We start from the raw sequence: 21543 nt of genomic DNA, 5'->3' as shown, positions 1-21543 counted from the left end.
GCTACCTAGATTTGTATCAAACTTTCTGTCTTCTTGATGTTATCTTTTTGTTTCTGTGTTGTAAAATAAGCCACATAAAATGTTTTGGCAATATATTGACTAGATTTTCTGTAAATAATATTCCATTAAGACAACAAAAAATAATGTTCAGAAATTTGAAACAAGGATGATGTAAATTCTCTATATTTCTGTATATATCGTCCTACAAAGTTTTATTTGTTTGATCATACATGTATTTTGTTGCCGTTTGTAGGGTAGATAATGAAAGATTATTGTGTGGATGGGACAGGTTAAAATATAATTTTTTTTGTCTTAGAAACAATATCTGTTAAAATCAGTTTAGCTTTTACAAAGTTTTTTTTGCTAAAATTAGTGACTGGCTGATTAAAAGGCCTTAATATCAAAACAATGCTATAGTTTGTAATCAAAGGTATTCCTTCCTTTGAATCAGAATAAAAAAGTAAATGGGGGGGGGTTAGGGGTGACCATATTGTAGCCCATGAAAGGCTTAAAAGAGCGCTAGAAATCCTCATTCATTGCAAGTATGTTGCGGAAAGTAGCCCCTAAAAATGAAAAAAATTATTTGTTTGCCAGGTTTGAATACTGGGCCATGATATAAATTCTGGGGAAATTTGATCCGTCATGGAGTAGCATGATAGTGTCGATGATAGTTTGAATTGATATTTTATCACTTCCATTTTATTGTGTAGGAATAGATCTTGTAAAATAGTCAAAACAAACTATTTCAGATTGAAATAAACTCGTTATAGTTTGTAGAGGTGTTTTGGTCTAATGGACTGTTGTTAGTATTTGAACTACACATCTCAGCGTTCAAATCCTCCCACAGCACTAGTGTCCTTTGGCAAGAAATTGATTTGATACACTCAACCCAGGTGAGGATGAATGGGCACCTGGCTGGAATTGATTCCTTGTGATGCTAGTGCATTTTTGAGAGCTATGCTATGGTGCAAGGTAGTAATCGTGGATCACCAGGGAAGTCCAACGCGACTGACCTGAGTGGTATACAAGCATGATAATGAACCATTTATTATTATTATTTTCTTGTCATTACAATTCGCTGTTGATTATTTGTAATTTATTATTTATGGAATGGATTATGATACCTGGGGGCCGTTTCATAAAGCTGTTCGCAAGTTAAGAGCGACTGGTGATCCTTTCTTACGTGCTTACCTGTCGCCAATGAACATTTTGGTGTATACCTCTTACCACAAGAAAGGATCACCAGTCGTTCTTAAAGTCGTTCTTAACTTACGAACAGCTTTATGAAACACCCCCCTGCATCATCCTTCATTATTTTGTTTCACTATACTCAGCCTTTGGACTTTTAGATAAGTAGTAGATATGAAGAGAATATATATTGTGCTAAGTAAGTGGAGTTTGTTGGTTGAAATGCTCAATTCAGACTTGCATGATGGTTTCATAGGTTTTCTACAATATTTCAATGCAGGGTGCATGCTATAGAAGGCATTGCCAACAAAAAACAGACTTTTGATACAACAAATGGTTTACATTCATTGTCTTTAGTTAGTTCCTGAGTAAAAATAAATTTATTGATTCAATTTAATTCATGTCTTCAGTGATTGTTTATTTATTTTTGTTTATGAGCAAGATGGTGTTTTAGAAACCTTGATGGAAGCTACTCATGACTCTATGCATGACTGTTGACCGTTACTGTAGTTCTCAATCATAAATGATTCCCATTAGCTAAACCTGGGGGTGTTTCACAAAGATAAGTATGATTTAAAATGCTGTTAAATAGCCAATGCGTACATGATATGCATCTTATCGATCAATACGCAGTAGTGTGCGTCATCTTGGCATGATATTACCAATGCGGTCATGCTTTTTATATCGCACGTAACTAGGCATTCAAGCGTGACTCTAAGTCGCTCATACTTACATCTTTGTTGAACACCCCCCCTGGAAATCCAATCTTTGTAGATAAAATTCTGATTGTTGACAAGAATCTGAATTGAAAATTTAGTAGTATTCCAAATTGGATTCTTTAGCATTCCTACTGTAAGTGGAAAATATTTTGGGTATCACATGGGGCACAAATTAGAGCAGGGCACTGGTTTTGCTTAAAGTTATGCATAATTTATGAACTGCTTTATAAAGCAGCACAAGGTTGGTTTGCTGAACTTATGCTTTTTAAACACTAAAAAGTCCTGGTGTGGGTTTCATAAAGCTGTTCTTTAGAACGACTGTTGATCTTTTCTTGTGGTAAATGTATACACCAAAATGTTCATTGGCGATGGTTTAACACAGGAGAAAGGTTTACAGGCACTCTTAAAAATGCTCATCTGAACAGCTTTATGGAACACCCTCAATGATAAGACAAAAAGAAATGGAGATTCAGTGACTGGATTGATTCTATGGTGATCTTTCAAATAGATCTTTAAAAAAATGCATCCTGGAGGCTAAAGCCATTGCCTGAAGTGCGTATGTTGATGATCTGCACCCAGGGGAGTCTCCGACAACTCTACGCGTATTCCTATATCCAACGAGGGAGGGTGATGTGAGATTGTGACATCGTATGGATGAGGTCTATTGTGGCCAAATAACAAGCCTCATTATATGACACCTAGATAGATCCTTGTCATTTGATCGGTTGGTCGATATCAATCATTTAGCCCATTTTACAATGACGTCATCAACGCTGCAATTTTAGATCCATTCATCATGCAATTTTGGATATATATGGTTTTGTCCGTTGCTTGCGCGCACCCAGACTGCAGGCACCATTGTGTTGCGGTGTGCATGCTGTATATACGCAATAATCAACAGATCGAGCTCGCACTGTGGGAGCATATTGTGCGTCGAAATTCACAAATTTTACATGAAAAAGAATCTACTTCTAGGTGTCATATAAACCAAATAATGAATGTTCTTTTCAGTTGTGCAATGGACAGAATACTTCATTTGGTGAAAGATGAAATGAATGATCCATTCAATGAGGATACGCCTTGAATGGATCATTTCATCTTTCACCTCATGAAGTATTCTGTCCATTGCACTCATAAACATTATTTCTATAGTATAAGATGGAGAAAGCCTGCTCACTTTTTTTAATCTATTTTCTTAGATTGCCCTATTCTTTTAGAGGAATCAAATTCTAAGAACTAGTACCAGCCAAGGGCATGTAACATAAAGCTTTGTGAAAAATGGGACAGTTGTCCTATGGTGAATCATGGCTTTGGGCAGGCTGGACCAATGGCTACATTGCATTAAGACTTACCACTGACTAACCTGATGTTCATTGTAACTCATGTGGAAAACTTTATTTTGATTTGCTTTTGAGCCATCACATTGGGTGAAGATCAAGTTCATTCCATTTTATTTTTTGAATTCATGTACAGGTATAGGGCTACATGTAGTGATACAACTGGCTGGAGGCCAAGCAATAGCATGCATACAATTACTATCAAAAGTTAATAAACCTCACCAGAAACTGGACATGTTTAAAGTGTTCAAGTTCTGCCATGTTTTAATTATTTATATGTGAAGTCAGGTGATAAAATATTACATCAAATAAAGTTTGTTTCTTTGGAATCGCCAAACATTGCCGTGCTGTTGCCTACATTCAACACCCAGCATGAAGGAGTGCATTTTATGAAGGGGTTCACTAACTTTTGAGCACAACTACATGTCGACTGGAATATACTGCAAGTTAGTGTTATTATAGCTTAGTTCCGCTTACAGCAACAAAATAATACACCTCATAACACTCCATTAGAAATCACATAAAATTTATTCATAGAAAAACAATTCATAACCTGAATTGCACATACAAAACATTTGAAAGACAAAAAGAATCTCTGAAAGAAATTGGATTCAGAAAGTAAAGGTGAAAATATCTTATTTACATTACCATTAAATAGAATACATTGCATTTTTTACAATAACTATGGCATAAAAAGAAATCTACACCTAAAGAAGTGCAAATTATTCCAACATAAAGGGTAATTACACAGCTACATGTACATATGAAAGAATTTTTCTGTCTGGTATTTCTTCATACTAACCTGAAAAAAAAGTGTACTGGCAAAAAATTACGCAATTGCCAAAGTAGTGTACATTTAATGCTACTATATTTCTATAACCAAAGAGGAAATCTTATTTGTTATTCTCCCTCTTTGTTGTGTATTGAGAACTATGGTGTATGACTATAGATTTTGTTGATACCTGTTTAAAGCCAGGATATCATTACACAACACTTAATCATATAAAAAGGTATAATTACACAAACATTTCTGCAATATACATTTTTAATTTAATGTCAAGCTTTAGTCTATGATTCAAACCAATTAGTCCTCTAGAGAAATGACCCATTGAGATGTTAATACGCATAACTCATTTGGTGGCAATTTGATTGAATTTATTTTATATTTTATTTTGTAAAATTCATTGGGATAATTGCAAATATTATTGGAGCTTATCATGTACATGTTCACATAAAATCAGTACAATATACATGTAGCCCATTTCCATAGCCTTAATAGCAGAAAGAGAGAACTATTGATTGTTGCCTCAAAGAATGGAAGCATTATATGGGCAGCATTTAGCTTTAAGTTGATTTTTGCACACTCTTAAACTGTGTCTCATGTAATTGTAAAGAAGCTCCACACAAAATTGATACGAAGTTACTCATAGATGTACAATATCATTTCCGTCAATCATTTGAAAAACGTAGCAATAGTTTCTGTGTAATTCATTTTTACTCACTTGACACACTTTAGATAATCTATTATATTGAAGAACAATTGTCGCAATACTGATAGTTGAATGTCATACATCAAGTCTGTTCATTTCGGAAAATGCATTTAAATAAATCACACATTGCACAGATAAAAAATTTTGACAATAAGGTTACGTTGCTCAAAATTACATATAAAATCATTTCAGGTAGATATTTGAAAGACGATTTGACAAAAAATGAAGAAATGAAGACAAATAATTTTATGGTCTCTAAATATCTATATACATCATGTACAGTGTAAAAATAATCACAAAATATCTTGGCAAAAAAATTTAACAGGAAAACAAAGACAGAATCTTACAGTTCATGACAAAAAATTTGTTCAAGACACTTTCCATTTAAAGAAATAACCAGCATGAAATAAAACTAATCTATTAATTCACAAAATACCCACTGACATAAGATATTTCAACATTACACAAATTGTGTAGTATAAATAAACACAAATATCCTACTTTACACTTTTCCGATTTTGATACATCAAAATTTTGTTCATATGACTCTCACATAGACTGCATATCAAAATTTAATTGAAATGTGTGATAAAAATCTTGATCTAATGCTAGAATAAACCACCGTTGCTGAAATGTTGGACAGGATGTACTCAACATTTAATACAAAAAAGTCCTAAAATATGTTATCAGTGTCCAAATTCAGCCTTTTACTTAGCTCTTTTGACCTATTAACAAAACAATTGTTATTTTCAAATATACATGATTAAAATCTTATTCATAAAACTGTTTCCATGGTTCCAGATTGATGAAAAAAAAACTGTGCTCTCTTTTTCAAATCTTTTTAACACAAATTGGTCTAATGAACATTAGTGTGGGATATAAACCTACACACTCATACTCTTTAAAACTCATTTGAAGTCATACTTACGTTATTAATTAGCAATTATGCTCTATCAGTTTATGTGTTATATTATCACTCTTCTGCTGTGCCAGTTCATACTTGTTCACAGTTATCTTTGTTTATGTGTGCATGTCACCTACTGATGCAAGTTTCACTAGAACTCTATCACATGAAGCAAGAAAATTTCCTGAGGAAAATTATATTTTAACAAACATTTCCTTTTCGAAAAATATTCTTTTTAAAACGTTTGTCAATTCAACTGTTACAAGCTGCGATCACCATTTTTATAAATCTTTAGTATTAATACCTTATTCAACAAATTCGATCTTCATACAAAAAACAAAAGAATACAAATCAAAATAATCTTGTTTGGTCAGCATTCATTGACAAAAACATGTGAAATGTAAAAATGTTGAAAGACTGTTACAAATATAAATTTGGTTGTGGAAGTATTACTCCATGCCTTACAATGTCATTGGTGATTTATTACATCCTTTTCTTTAGGAATACAAAAGGTATTCACACAATTGACTACGGATAAATTGTTAAACTTACATGATTCTACTTTGCATTTTATATATTTTTTTCTTTTGAAAATTATAATCAAAGTTACTATGACATAAAATTGAGTTAAGATGAATTTTTCATAAAACATCTTTTTGTCCCATGATTTCTTTCTACTCTTCATTTTAGTTTCCTCTTCCCATCTCTTTCCTACTTTCCCTTTCTAGATCTTTCTCGTTTTCCTTGTAATTTTTTTTCAATCCATCCTCTTTTTGTCATCATATTTCTCTTCCTCCCATTCAACCCTTAGCGGATCCCTTACATTGTCTTACATTGAAATAAGTGTGGATACTCCCCTTACAAAACAGGTGGAGCACTGCTTAAAACTATGACATCATTTTAGGCTACATTTATAATTAGATCACTTAACATGAACCACTACAATAAGTGAAAATTCAGGAATTTATAATCTACAAAGCATATATCAATGAATAAGAATTAAATCAGCATATTGTTGTGTCTGGAGCCACGCACCAGGCCAAGTGAGACTCTTTTACCTTTACTTGGTCCTTCCATACCTCTCCCTGATATAGATGGTCTTTTCCTGGGTAAACTCCTCTCATCATCCTCCGTTCCCTCTCCATCGCTCCTATCATCATACCCTCCTCTCCTTCTATCATCCTCTGAGTCGGCTGTCTGGCCTAGTGGTTCAGGGCGATGGGAGCTGGAGATCTGAGGTAGGGGTGCAGCTCCTCTCATGGAGGACCCAAGATCGGTAGACCTGTCGTCGCTGTCGTAAGCTTGGTCTGCAGATCGCAGAGGAGCCAACTTCTTGGCTTTCTTCTTCTTTCCCTTTTTGGTCAAGCTGAAATATGATAGAGTTGATTCTCTGTAAAGCATTTTAAAGGTTATGCACATGTACATATATATATATATATATATATATATATATATATATATATATACACACACACTGAGATGCATTACACCCAATATTCATTAGCCATTCCCCTAACAACCTCCAAAGTAACTGACCTTAGTAAAAAATAAAATAAAACCCCAAAGCTCAAATGAACCCATCACATCTAAAATAATCATAACATTTTAAAAAGTAAAAATACATTTCCAACCACGGAATCAAAGAATTAGGTCTTGTCTAATAGATGCATGCTTATTCCACTGAATAAAATGTAATGGCAGCCATGTTTCTTTCATTTATTTCAATCTTCTGAACAGTTTCAAATGCAAGGTTTTGTTGTTCCAGTATATGCAGATGTGCAGCACTGTATTGACAAAGTAATACGCCAGTTTTAGGATTTGCAACTTAAGTGTCACGATAGACTGATCTGGGGCCCGTTGCAGAAAGAGTTGCAATGAATCACAACTCTGCGCGCATTTGGGACTTGCGATTGATTTTCTGGCTTGCGTTTTAACGCAACTCTTTCTGCAACGGGCTCCAGGCCAAATATCTGCAACAGAGAAGTTGCATTACAAATCTAAAACTGCCTTATAAATCATGTTACCTGTCATTTTTTAGCTTAGTCATCGGCACCTGACCCAGAATGGCTTCCTTGACCTTGGACTCCAGGTCGCCTTTCAGGCTTCTGGCTGAGATTCTGCAAAATTTTTAGGAAAAGTTCCCTATGTGTTACACAACCCACACACAAAACAGAAATGATTGTGCAGTTGAAAAAACAGGATCCAAAAGTGATATTTTAGATGGAGAAAATCAATCAAGAACACACAAAAATATTATCCAAAAATAAGAGATGAGTTATGATCAGCATATTATATTATGAGATCAGAACATAAAGATATAGATAATTTTTTATTGGAAAGTGTTAAAAAGAGAAATAACATTTCCAAAGGTGATGTGTTAATTCCAGGAGGCATATGGTGGGATTTATGAAACAAAATTTCCAAAAGATAATAGCACAGCATCAAACACAACCACAAATTTAAAGCAATTAACGTTGATCAAGGATTGAAAGAAAGATTTGTGTTGGAAGAATCAATGTTGATGTAAACAAACAAGGTAAGATTATATAGAAGTAGTATTAGCCATTGGTGTGAGAAAATCAGAAAAGGAATAAGAAGTAAGAAAGAGAGAAAATAAAAGGTGGAAAATTAAAGACAGATTTGTGTTTGGATTTTCAATGTTAGGTGATTAAAATGAATTGAAATACATGGATGCAGTATTAGCCATTGGAGAGAGAAAATCAGAAGCAAGAATATGTAGCAAGAAAGAGAAAAATAAACATGTAAGCTTGGTTTAATAATGCATACCATTTTATAGAATTAATTGTTAATGATCCATGCATAACAATCACTATGTTAAACAAACTCCCATGGAAAGGTTTGGGCGGGACTGCAGATATCAGGTGGACATTAGCCTATAAGGGTCTTTTTAAAGTCAAGGATAATTAATGAACATTTAACTAACATTATACACAACAGGGAGCTGTATCATCACAAAGATCAAAATTTAACTTAAATTCCTATATAACTGTGGCATCAAGTAACCACTTTGGTCACTTCAAGCTCAGACTTCACACTCTACTACTGTGTAATCATTAATGAGATTTCACACTGTATTGGCACTTAAATGTGTAAAAGTTTACTTTAAAGACAGAATGCAAATATATGGAAGGTAAAAGTAGTGCACTTGTAGCATGATTTTCTCCTAGGCTGAATTAAGTATTCCTTTCACTTGACATATATGCTCATTTAAATCAACGAGCATTATACGTCGGAAGTAAAAAGTCAATAATTTGTACATGTTGTACTTTCCTACATTAGCAGAATTCTGGTTTAAAATTTGAATGGTAAAAAATGAGCTTGTCATTCCAAGGAAGTTAAGAATGAGTATGGTAAACGTTGATAATCAATTAAAAATACCAGCTTTCACTTTCAGGGAGATTTTATTCATTGAATTCTATGAATTCTTACAATGTTTTGAAGGATGATGAATAAATACATAATGCAAAGTTAGCATCCAAAATTCAAACCATGACTTAACAGACATAAACACTGTCCTAAAATACGGGCCACTGTATAGGCTTTAAGACTATCGAGACTATCAAGACAAAAATATTGGTCATGACACTATGGAAATGTTTTCTCACCCATTACTCTTATTCGGTGAGCTGTCCGTCTCGTTCCCATTTTTCTCAACCTTCTCATACAGTTTCGCTAGCATCTCATTGATTTGATCATGTGACTTAGCAGGAAAAAGAAGATGGAGGACGTTGATCAGCTCCGTCTTGTCATAGTTGCCAACCTTGACCAATGCTGATAAGAAATCTAGCTCCTAAAATGCAAAAACAAGAAATAAAAATATTCAAAAACTAAAAACTTGAAAGTAGAAACTTACAATATTAGCTTGAATAAGAATAAATATTTTCCGAATACCAAGACACCTTGGGACAATTTCATAAAAGTTGTAGGCTTTCCATATCTCACAGTTACCATAGTAACAGCCAGCATTCAGCCAATCAAAACCAATGTTGTCAAAAACCTAATGTTAATGAAGCGCTCCCCAGGTTTAAGAGTTGTAAAGTTATATGATAAGATTTTTTTCACGTATTGATGAAATCTAGGGGCTTTTAAACCGAGGGTTGTGAGTTCGAATCCCAGCAATGGAGTAATTTCTTTCAGTAAGAAATCTGCTGCACTCATCCAAGGTGAGGTAAAGGGGTACAGGCAGGAAGTAATTCCTTAAAAAGCAGTGCGCACTCGAATCGGTAGACAAGTTTACCAAGGTAATATAGGAGTGCCTTGAGCACCTAACAAGGTGTGTATGTCTGCTATACAAATACCCTATCATTCACTCACTGAAAAAGGAGTTGAGAAGTTTTAATGAGCACCTTCAATACTTCATAAAAAGATCTTTCATTTCTAAACAAATTTATGGACCGTGCGTGGATACCTGTTCTTGTTGTTCATTGATCCTTGTCATCTCTGATTGTCTTCTGATTTCTTCCAAAGTTTGTGTCATCTCGACCTCAAGTTTGTTCCTGGATAAAAAGACAAATATCATTTGTTATGTAACTCAGATCTGAAATCAAATTCTTGCCATCGACCGTAAGGGGTAACGTCATTACATGTATATAGAGCTGAGTAAGATACTTTCAGCTCACTCTGAAATATTGGGTGGTATTCTTATCAATTTACCTTGATTTGAGATGTGAATAAAAAAAAGAAATATATTCCACACTTCTAAGGAAGGTTGAGGATCATCTTTTTTGTAAGAATAAAAGATATATTAGTGTTATTGAATATGAAATGATGAGCTTTTTTGTATATCTGACCCCCAATTTTTTTTTATCATTATCATTTTTTTAAAATTCACTTTACACGTACTTCACTGAATTCACGATGACTTTAGAGCATTACCACCTTTCATATGAACTAAAAAAAAGTCATTTAAGAAAGGAGTTACATATAGGGGGTTGGATGAACACGCTATGGACTATTTTTTCAATTAATTCATTGGAAATTTGTGTGATTATATTACCTTCTTCCTTCTCATATTTTGTGGATTTATTTTTGGAAACCTGTAACACAGCATTTGATGGTTTCTACCAATTTAACAAGCAAAAAATATTAATCTTGATCTTCTGAGAGCTTCGCTCATAAGGAAGGAAGGGTGCCAACATTTAAATAATTCAATCAATTATTGGACATACCTGAATTCTTCCATCTCGACCATATGTTTGTGTTTGAGAGCAACCCTCTTAAGTCTTGCAGCTGTCCCATTCTTCTCTCTCTCCAATAATCTCTTAATCTCCTCCTCTTGTTTCAAAGCTAATGATTTCTCCCTCTCCATAGCCTTCTCTCTCAGTTTCTTCTTGACGACCGCTTCCGCTTTTGCCCTCTGTTTCTTCATCTTCTGGTCCATAGCCTCTACTTGCTGCGGTCAAAAGAAACACAAGGTTATGAGTGTTGAAATATTTAATTGTTAATATCATCACTATTCTATAGTTCAGCTTTAGCCAATGGATATTCCATATATTAGAAAACTTGCGATAATCTCATCTCATCACTTGATGGCTATCATCAAAGCTTTGAGATGGCATTATTTAGTAGGATTACTTGATCTTTATTTTTTTTAAATTGAACACAGACTCTCAAGGGGTTATTAAATTAACTCATCAGAAAGAAGAAGCAGTTAAACATACAACAAATGGTACTAATACCAACTTCCGATTAAATTGTCTCTGAGTTACGAGTAAGGAAAATAAATCATAAATGAGCCATATGCAAATACTTGAAGAGAATTATAAAACTTCCTACTCCCCATATACCAATGCACATCATACCTTCTGATGTGTCTCAATGACTTTCTTGCACTGAGCATTCTTCATGATGCCTTTCTCTGTCAGCTCATCTAGCATGTTCATCTTGAGTTGTAAAAGGGCCTTGTGTTGTTCTTCAATGGTAGCAAGCTTAAAATAAAAGAACATACACCGAGAATACATTATAATCTACACAAGGCGTATATAATCAATGGCGTACAGGCCTACTAATTGTTATAAAAAATTGCAAGATGGCTGAACTTGATTCTAAAATGCCAGGGAAAAGACTGTAATGCAAGAATATGTTTTTCTCTTGTTAAGTTAAGTTCTGCACATTTGCTTCCAACTATATGCCTGCTCCATTTTTAATCTTTTATGTCTTATCACTTTCTTTGGCTTCACAATTTCAAAAAGCTTATCAGCCAATGACTTAGTTATGTCTGACATCATGTCAGCTAATAAATATCTTTCAAACATTAGATATTAGATATATATTTAAATAGCAGCGCCAAAGGAGAAAATAAATGAAGAATTACAAGAAATCATGTATTTGGAAATACTAATTTTTAAGAGTATTATATTCAAAATTATTAGTTTATCTTACCTCCCTTGCTTTCTGCATCTGTAACTGAGCCATGACTGCTCCCAGTCTATCCTCTTGTTCCTTTAGGGCGTTGGCTCTCTCGTTCAACATCTCAGATCTCACCTTCAAACCCCAAAACAAGCGTGAAATATATATTATTTACAAGAATAACATTGAAGATGGTCCTTCAATTCTAAAATGTTACTACTGAAAATAAAATTCAATCTAGCACATATATTTTCTTCAAGTACTAATATACAAAATTCATACAGAAAACCCCCACTATGAATCCATCAGTAATATCAGGAGGAGAGACCAGCCTGTCAGAGTGAATACATTTAATGGCTCCCAGACTCTAGTTATGCCAAAGAAATAATGATAGTATAAAAAAAAATACAATAGAGATTTTTACTCACAGCTTCAAGTTCTTCTTCAAGCTTGTCTCTATCCTCGTCTTCCTCAGCCATCATAGCCATTCGTTCTTTAGTGTGTTTCTGCATCAAATCCTTCAGACCGCTATTATTAGCATCATCATCCTCGTCATCGCTTCCATGAAGCTTCCGATCTTTAAGCTTGCGCTGCATGGAGGAAAGGAAATAATGAACAAAATATCAATACAATGGAATACAAAGAAATGAAATATCTGGTCCTGATTCTATTTATCAATTCATGGAGAGTGAACCACTATTTCTTATGTATCATTTTTTTTCCTATCAACATGATATATTTCTCATATCATACTCATTGCAACAGAGCAGCATCCTACCTGTAGGCCTATCTGAAATACATACAAAGATTAAAAGAATAAAAGATACATCTCTTGAGAAACGGAGAAACTGAAAGGGAAGGTGTAATTAAACTACTGTCCTCACCTTGGCTTCTTGTTCTTGCTTCCTTGCAAGTCTCTCCATTTGTCTATTCTTCCTTCCAGCCATCTTCTCCTCCAATAAACGACGCTGTCTCAGTTTGGTGAGAGCTAAACTATTCTCCATAGCAACCAGGTGCTGTTCATGCTCTGCTAGAATGCGACGCCTTTCTTCCTCTGACATGGCAACCTGAGATGCTAATAGTCGCCTGGTGATGGACAATTTTACATATGATTTGTTTTAAATTCACAGAACGATAGGTCAATGAAGAGCTTAATAAGGTAACATGATATGATGATAGCATTGAATTATCATGACTGAATAGACAATACTGAGAACTTCAGAGTTGTCAACCTTTGGAAGAGCATATTAGAAGTTTCTATCCCCAAAATAAGTATTTTTCCATCATTTTTCTCATTCAGCAAAATAAAACACAGAAAAAAAAAGAAAAAAAAAACACACGTGTATGATATCAGACATTAGTTTTCATAAAACGATGCAAACTATATTCAAGTACACAATTAAATTATCAAATGCCCAAATATGCAACATTAAGCAGCCCTAGTTTGAACTACTTAAATTGACAACATAACTGAACATGGAAATACCAGTTTATACGAAATGAAGTTAATCCTGAGGGGTAAATTCCTTTGGAATAGTAAATGAAGCTGAGAACAAAACAAATTTATTCAAAGTGGAAATTGAAATAACTTACCCAACCATTTTCTCCTCATGTTCCCTAATTTGTTCTCTTTCTTCTCTCTCTTCCTGCTTTCTCAAGGCAAGCTCCTTGCGCTGTTTAGCCAGTCTCTTCTACAATTTGAACAAATTGAAATAAAATATTGCTATAAAGCATCTAAGTACTGGTTTAGAAATATATAAATATGATATTTAATATATATCAGCAATTAGAAAAGATTATATCCTTGCTATGAATATGTACAAGTATTGTAAAATAAATGACTGGTGAATTGGTGTTCACATGATAAAAAAATATTTCACTAAACTAGGACTATTAGAATGAATAATTCATTCTTGGTTGAAATATCTTTTCAACCTTGAATAAATCCGCACTACACTTTTTCAAAGCCTGGTACACCGTATCTGTATAAAATATATTTCTATTCCTTATCAAGCAGGGTTTTTTTTCATTAAAGCTCTTGGTAAGTTACATAAGACTTCACGACTGGTCAGCTACATTGGGTTGTATCATTCTCCTATTGCTCCCAATTTGCAATCAGTATGTCTAAAATATTCCCTGTTATGATAGTATTCTGACACTTGTGCGTACCTTGATAGCTTTTTCCTGTTTTTGTCTTTGTTCTTCTCTCTGTTCTTGCATCTCCTCTACATCTCTTTCATGCTGTTCAATAATCTGAGCTGCCTGTCTTTCTGTCAAACCTAGTAAGAAAAACAACATTTCTTCAATTATTTCTTTTGTAGAATGTACTCGTAATAAAGAGTTAGTAACATGATTAAGATGTTAGGTTAAACCATTTAGAACTTTTTTTCCATCAACTTTTCGAAACTATTCAAAAAGATATTCCTTCAAATCATCAATTTGAAGGCAACAATGGTCAGCTAAACCTAACAACAATCAAAATATCAAAATGGTGGTATCATTTATAGACACGATGACCAAACTTTCTGTAAATGGGCTTTATCTCTCGTTGTATAGTTAACATTATAGACATACATGCTTATCCTAAAACAAGGATAAGCAACAAATCTTAAAGTAAATTGAGGGCAAATGTGGAATATTATGCACATAGTTCAACGAAAACTGAGGAAACAGAGCTTTTAAGGTTGAAAACACCCCCTTCGAAAAAAAAACAAACAGGGACTCTTGGTTTTCAAAAACAAAAATTAGCAGGTCAAGTTTGTTGCTAAAAGTATGCAGAAATGGTAAGGAAATCAGTATCACCTTTGTTTTGAAGGTCAATGTGAACCTTCTGTCTGACATTAGTGATTTGACCCTTGACCTTTCCAGCCATTTCATCTCTCAGCTTCTCAAGCTCTTCTCTGGCCTCTTCATCGATCTCCGTCTCGATCTCAGCCAGCTCAGATCGATGGCCAGCAAGGACACTGCTCTTTGACTCAAAATATTCAGCAGGATCTGGATAAATCATATCGAATAATAAAGCATTATCAATACATTCATTCCATTTGAATTTACTTAAAATACAGTCGACCTGGCACAAGTTTACCTCTTACTAGTCACAATCATTCCCAAACTTTCCTGAGGTATTTCCAACACCCTTGTCCTAATGATCAATTTTCATATGAATTTACTTTTTTCGAAGTCAATAATAATGATAATAATTATACAGCACAATGTCATTAAAACTGCTGTAGGTGCTTCATATAAATCTCCCCAATAAGTTAAACTTTTTTCTTCTATCGTCAACCTATTCAACAATATAAGTTTGCCTGTTCATTTGGCTGTCCCTCTTAAAAAGGAAGGCTTCTAGTGAAAACATAGAGCACCTTCCTTCCAAAAGACACCTTGTAGTTAAATAAATAGATAAATAAGTATTGTATTCGCAGCTTGGAAAACATAGACAACATTTAATATTGTGGTGATGATTTAACTAAATATTACTTCTATTCGAAAAAAAAATATCTTACCAAGTTCTCCATTTCCTACATCTGCTTTCTTTTTCTCAAACTCAGCCAACTCCTGTTTTTGCTCTCTTTCCTGTAAAGGGAAAAAATATGATAAGTTGAAATAAGGAATGTTTGGTTAGATGCATATTTTGTGAGTATATGCAAAGGAAGAACTAGCTTGAATAAAATCAATTATTTCTCAATTTTTCTGCGAGTCTCTGAATGCAAATACAGCATAGTTAAAATGCAATGTCGTTTCAAATATATATCCTGATGATCGAAGTAAACATAGAAAGAATAATCATACCTTCTCTTGCATTCTTTTCTTCTTCTTTTCACTAAGTCTCTTATGAAGGACTTCCTCTTGTCTCCTCCTTTCCTTCTCATAACTGTCTTTGATGCCTTTGACTTCTTTCATGAGTTTTTCCATGTAAGCTTTAGCTGCTTCCTGACTGAGTTGTTCACTCTGTTCTAGTTCATTGACTGCTGTCATCGTCTGGGAAGCCATGGTGTTCAAGAGGGCGCTATGGTGCTCCTCTTGTGATTCCTGTCATTAAAAGGATACAGGAATATTTAGATTTGGACAGGTAACCATGAAAACATATAATTCAAACATTGAAATATTTCACAAACTTCAATAGAATATTTCAATACTAGGTCTTATCATTGTTCACTAACATTATCACCACCATTATCAAATGTAATAACTACCTCATTCTTCTCCTTGTCATCATTACCACCACCATCATCATCATCATCATCATCATCATCATCATCATCATCATCATCACCACCATCATCATCATCAGCAGCAGCAGCAGCAGCAGCAGCAAATCAGCATCAACAACAACCTCAACCTAATCATCATCATCATCATCATCATCATCATCATCATCACCATCATCATTACCATCATCATCATCATCTTCATCACCATCCATATCATCATCATCATCATCCTCCTACTCCTCCTCATCATCCTCCTCCTCCTCCTCATCAACATCATCAATGTGATAATTGCATGCAGGCCTTATCATCACCATCCCCCCCCCACCACAACTACCACCACTATCATTGCCACTAAAATACTCATCTTCCTTCATTAAGTCTACCAACTGAATTAACACAACAAACAATCCTTTTCTTTACCGTTCCCTTGGCGAGCAGTTTCCTCCTTGCTAGTTTCTCTTCCAAACTCATCCTCTGTCTAGACATCTCCTCGTCCATCAATCTCTCTACAGTGGACATATCTTGTTGGTGTTCGGACAGCAGTCTTCTCGCTTCATCCTCATCTAATTTCCCTTGAAGGATTGCTTTATCCATGTATTCTTGCTGAACAGCTTTCATTGCTATCCTCTTCTTGGTTGCATACTCCTATTTGATAAAATGAGTGAAATGTTGGATTAGTCAAATCATTAATTATGAAATAAATACAAAAAATACGAGTTCAGTAATGAGTGACCCCAGTATGAAACAGTTGATTTCTGTCAAAATCAATTTTGTTGACAGTTATTCAAATTTGTGATACTGTGTTGTGAGTTTCATTCAACTGACATATTCAGTTGAATAATTATTCAATTAACAATTTAAGTGACAAGATTTATAAACCACATGATAAAGTCATGCTTAATCTCAATAATGTAAAAAAGAAGGGGAAAAACCTCTGTAGGCCTACAGTGGATTTCATTATTGTGTGATGTTGCCAATTCAACTTACTGACTTATCAAACTTAATGTGAACAACTACGTGCACTAAATTACAAAATTATCAACAAACTATACACATTTAATATTTTCTACAAAGCAAAGAAATGCTCCTTTCCTAATAATTTGTTTATTGGTTGCAATTATACAGAAAAACCTGGAGATTACTTGAATAATTACAAAAGATGGATCGATTGAGGTATACTATCCCACCGCTGCCACCAATAAATGGTATGAGCATGTTGGCAACAGGGGGCATTTCATTAACTGAATTGGCGAAGAGTTTCCCTGAAAAAGTGTAACAAGCTACTGAAATCCTTCAATCTGATTGGTTGGAGAGAGTAAATAGGACAGAAAAAAATATTGATAGGATATTTCATGAAATACTGACCTAGATCTGTGTGCAAGAAGTTGAGATCTTTAAAAAGCAAGAAGTCTTCATGGGTAAATTTATTCACATCATTCATGATAATTGACTATTTGGTCATTCAACAGGACAATAGCCCAATTTTACCTCAGATCAAATGTTCATTGGACCAAAAAATATTTAGGCTAAAGGCAAATTGGCTGGAAATATGGCTATCACTTAAATGCATTCATACCTTGCGAAGCTTTTCTTGCTCTTCATCTTGTTTAAGTCTGAGTAGTTGTGTCATGCTGGTTGCTTCTGCGGCCTGCTGTTTCTTTAGTAAAGCCAATACTTCTTTAAGATCCTGCAACAGAATGAAATTTAGGTGTAATCAGGTCCAACTATCTAGACACACCTATGCAAAACTAAGCAATATAAATATACCACTTTATTAAAATATACATGTATAACTGTATTCAATTCTTTACTGGTAATATATGTATACAATCAGGATCTATCCATACTAAAAGGTAAGGCTCTCTTGTAGAAAATTCAGGCTAAAATGACAGCTTTATTTACCTCTTTTGACAAACTCCTGGCCTGAGCAGCTTTTAATCGCAGTTCGGCATCATGTTTCTTCTTCAGCATAATCAGCTTCCCCTACAGATAGAAAGAAAATTAAATTTTCTCTTTTTTGGTTCATATGAAAAATATATATCATGGATACAGGATAACTACATTTATTTGAAAGTTCATTATTTCTAAACAGATTGGTTTACACAAATTGTAGAGCGTACATATATTGAACATTTTAAATACAACATTCAAGCCAAACTCCTGTAGCTTGAAAAAACTTGGGCCAATGTCTTTGGAATGTAAGTGAATTTTTTGCAAAGCATCATAGCTCTTGATGTAGTAACATCCAAAATGATTGAAGCAAGTCGACCATATAAACCATTTGAAATAGAAAAAGAACTAACTTTTGGAGTCTGTTCAACTTTATTTTGTGATTGCTGTTACAACAAAAATTGCTATTAAAGGGATACCTTGTTTTCATTGCTGAGGTGTTTAATGAGCTCTCTACTCTCATGCCGATACTCATCATCAAGTATCTTGATAGCATCCTTGGCGGACCGTTGGTATTTCTTGGAGAGCTTCTCAGAGAGGCTCCTTGGCAGGAGATCCCTGAGAGACCAGGAGCCAAGGAGCATGATAAACATCTCAATCATAGTGGAGATCCGTTGCTCCTCCAGTTTCATGTCCGTCGTAATTGTGCTCATTATGTCCAAACTGTGATCAATCAGGAGAAAAGAATTATAAGCGTGTCAAATCTCAAAGTCTTATTTAGAGATTACAGTATTATAAAAGAATCTCAATTTTGATTACTAAACATGGGTGTCTGGTTGTTTTGCTCTTAGTGCAGCCAAAATCACACCATAAAAATCATCAAAACTTTCAATTTTTTAAACTGGCCATTTGTGGGAGAATCGCACATCATCTGCCCCTCCCCCCAAAAAAATTATATATATTCAAAGTACTTTTCTTATGTAATCTTTTCTATATGTATACCCCAAGAAAGGTTCAAACCTACAAGTACATAAAAAAATAACTCTCAATAATAGGAAATCCTTGTAGTTTACATGTTTGTATAGCTTATGAAAGGTCTCATTGTATCATCTAGTGTTTCCAATTAGTTCATCAAATCATCCAATTAGTTCACCGATAGCCCTTAAGCAAAATGAATTAGCTCTTTCAGATATATAATCAATTCCTACCCTGATGGTATTGAAATTGTATTGAAGTATCAAAATAGGATGGATGCACATCCTATGCAGCTTGGAGATGATACAAAATTTGATACAGCATCAATGAGGAGTGAAGAATCAATAACAGAGAAATCCAAATCATTTGATGTACAGTATAAGAGCAGCTAAAGTTTTGTGGTATAGAGAAGTAACATAATCAACATCATCATATCATGCTGATAATCAATACAACATGTGACACAAGTAAGGAAAATTAATGGTTCAATAATGTCTAATCAGAAGGGATAACTTCTACATACATGTATGATCAGCTCTTTTCCTCCAAACTTACTTTTCAAATTCAAGTATTTTCCTTGTCTTGTCCTTCTGCATCAAGATCACAACAATGCTCTCATTGGCAGTGACAGAACTGTATGAAAGAAAAAGTTCAATAATGACCAATAAGTTGAAAAAGAACAATAACAACAAAAAGAATTCTTATATCGTAATTTCAGGTAAAACATATAATACTTCTCTCTTTCTCCTCATCTTCAAGTTTTATCAGTACAGATGTATTGTTATTAATATCATTACTATTATCATCATCATCATCATCATCATCATCAATACTTTGATATCATTAGTACAACCACTATCACCTGACAAACACCACAGCCATCATCATAACTTTATAACACATATACCATAATCGGAAAAACATTTTTACTCTTTGTATTTTCTGTCAGTTTCTTATTTCTACTTTAATAATATTTCATATTTTTAAATTTATATTAGTGTATTTTGTACAGTTTGTATATTTTGATGGCCAAACAATCAAATTAATGAATAAATAAATAGATAAATAAATAAACAAATAAATACATAATATAAGAATAAATAATTAAATATTACTACTACTACCACTACTAAAAAAAAATAATAATAATAATGATAACAATAAATATTAAGAATGATGATAATAATAATACAACTAACCTGTATTCCTCCACCATATCGACACCCGTCTTCCCAATCCTAGGGTTAATGATAAGGCCATGTTCATTTTTAGAGATAGTCCCCTCGGGCTGAACGATCGCATAGATACCCCCAGCAGACATCTTAGCGTAGATGAAGCAGGCGAGGATGACAATGACAAGAGCTAGGATGAGAGCAACGAAGAAGAAGAGGGCTGGGAGTCCATGGTTGTAAAGGAGACTCTCTTCGTAGGTGACGGTTTGCGTGATGCAGATGGTATCGCTGACAGGTCCATAGCTTACTCCAGGATGCTAGAAGTGAAAAAATACAGCAATGTATCTTTTATATCTCTCTAAGGTGGACATTTTCCCCTAGACAATAGCCCCAAGAATAAAGTGTTGAATAGGTAAAATTTTATCATTAATTTTAAGATTAAGTGCTATCCATAGATACTTCATAATAAAATAATTTTTATCATTTCTAGATATTACATTATTAATGCTATTAGTATAATTATCATTAGTGATACTATTAGATTTTTTAAAACATTATAATTATTACATGAATCTGAAGGTTATTTCAAATTATATCTCATAAGTGTAATAAGCCTGAATTCACGAAAGGTCTAAACCCTATCTAGGTTTTTCATACTTATAATTGCTGATAATGCATACTTGGACAAAGTGTGCTTCTTAAAAAGATCAGAAGGGTTTGTACACCCTGCTATGTGGATTCAGGACATACATGTAGGCCTATAGTTCAATTTTTTGAACAGATATTCATGAGATATACTGCTACTCCTACACAGTTTCAGAAATCATAAAGCCATACCACTCCTACAAAAATTAATTTAACAAAATAACAAAGAGGTCAATTCTAGGTGAAAAAAAAAATATAATGAGATAATTGTTTCTTACAAACCTTCAGAAAGCATTAAGCTGTAACATTTATTACAATAATTAACAGAGTTTAATTCTGGAAACATATTTTTATAAAGAATAGCTCAGAATTTTAAGAAACCTTCTCAACTCATATCAGAACATTCCTTACAATAATTAATTTGACAAGCAAATGAGATAACTTACTGAATTAGTTTCCTCATCTGCTGGGAGTGATGACCAGGTCAGTTGTGAATTCAGCTGAATGTCTGTCTCGATGTTTTCATCTACAGAACTCTGGGTTAGCCGAGCAGTGTACGATAACACAGCTGTCTCTCCAACTTAATCACAAACAATAAAAACAAGCAATGAAGTTTATATTATGATAATATAATTGATAT

The 21543-nt window shown here is 33.9% G+C and overlaps 1 protein-coding gene across 3 annotated transcripts in view; it reads right to left on the bottom strand.

The window, feature by feature from the left end:
• Window positions 1-3753: 3753 nt before the first annotated feature.
• The window catches only part of LOC121425127 (limbin-like), a 28696-nt gene continuing 10906 nt past the window's right edge, over window positions 3754-21543 (bottom strand). For 2 of the 3 annotated variants that reach the window (XM_041621113.1, XM_041621114.1), the window contains exons 6-26: window positions 21350-21483; window positions 20286-20575; window positions 19642-19719; window positions 18591-18834; window positions 18124-18204; window positions 17798-17908; window positions 16642-16866; window positions 15800-16039; window positions 15514-15583; window positions 14810-15001; window positions 14177-14286; window positions 13601-13698; window positions 12892-13093; window positions 12436-12597; window positions 12041-12142; window positions 11461-11586; window positions 10828-11051; window positions 10068-10155; window positions 9265-9449; window positions 7663-7755; window positions 3754-7004 (exon numbers count right to left, since the gene is read on the bottom strand). In XM_041621113.1, the coding sequence (XP_041477047.1) occupies window positions 6638-7004; window positions 7663-7755; window positions 9265-9449; window positions 10068-10155; window positions 10828-11051; window positions 11461-11586; window positions 12041-12142; window positions 12436-12597; window positions 12892-13093; window positions 13601-13698; window positions 14177-14286; window positions 14810-15001; window positions 15514-15583; window positions 15800-16039; window positions 16642-16866; window positions 17798-17908; window positions 18124-18204; window positions 18591-18834; window positions 19642-19719; window positions 20286-20575; window positions 21350-21483 (3422 nt within the window). In that variant the 3' untranslated portion in view covers window positions 3754-6637. Of the gene's footprint in view, window positions 7005-7662; window positions 7781-9264; window positions 9450-10067; window positions 10156-10827; window positions 11052-11460; window positions 11587-12040; window positions 12143-12435; window positions 12598-12891; window positions 13094-13600; window positions 13699-14176; window positions 14287-14809; window positions 15002-15513; window positions 15584-15799; window positions 16040-16641; window positions 16867-17797; window positions 17909-18123; window positions 18205-18590; window positions 18835-19641; window positions 19720-20285; window positions 20576-21349; window positions 21484-21543 lie in introns of those variants that run through there. The other variant, XM_041621115.1, reaches the window with a different exon arrangement.

Source organism: Lytechinus variegatus, chromosome 12, assembly GCF_018143015.1.
Source record: "Lytechinus variegatus isolate NC3 chromosome 12, Lvar_3.0, whole genome shotgun sequence".
NCBI lineage: Eukaryota > Metazoa > Echinodermata > Echinoidea > Temnopleuroida > Toxopneustidae > Lytechinus > Lytechinus variegatus.
The sequence above is the reverse complement of the archived record's forward strand: the minus strand, read 5'-3'. Positions and strand labels throughout refer to the sequence as shown.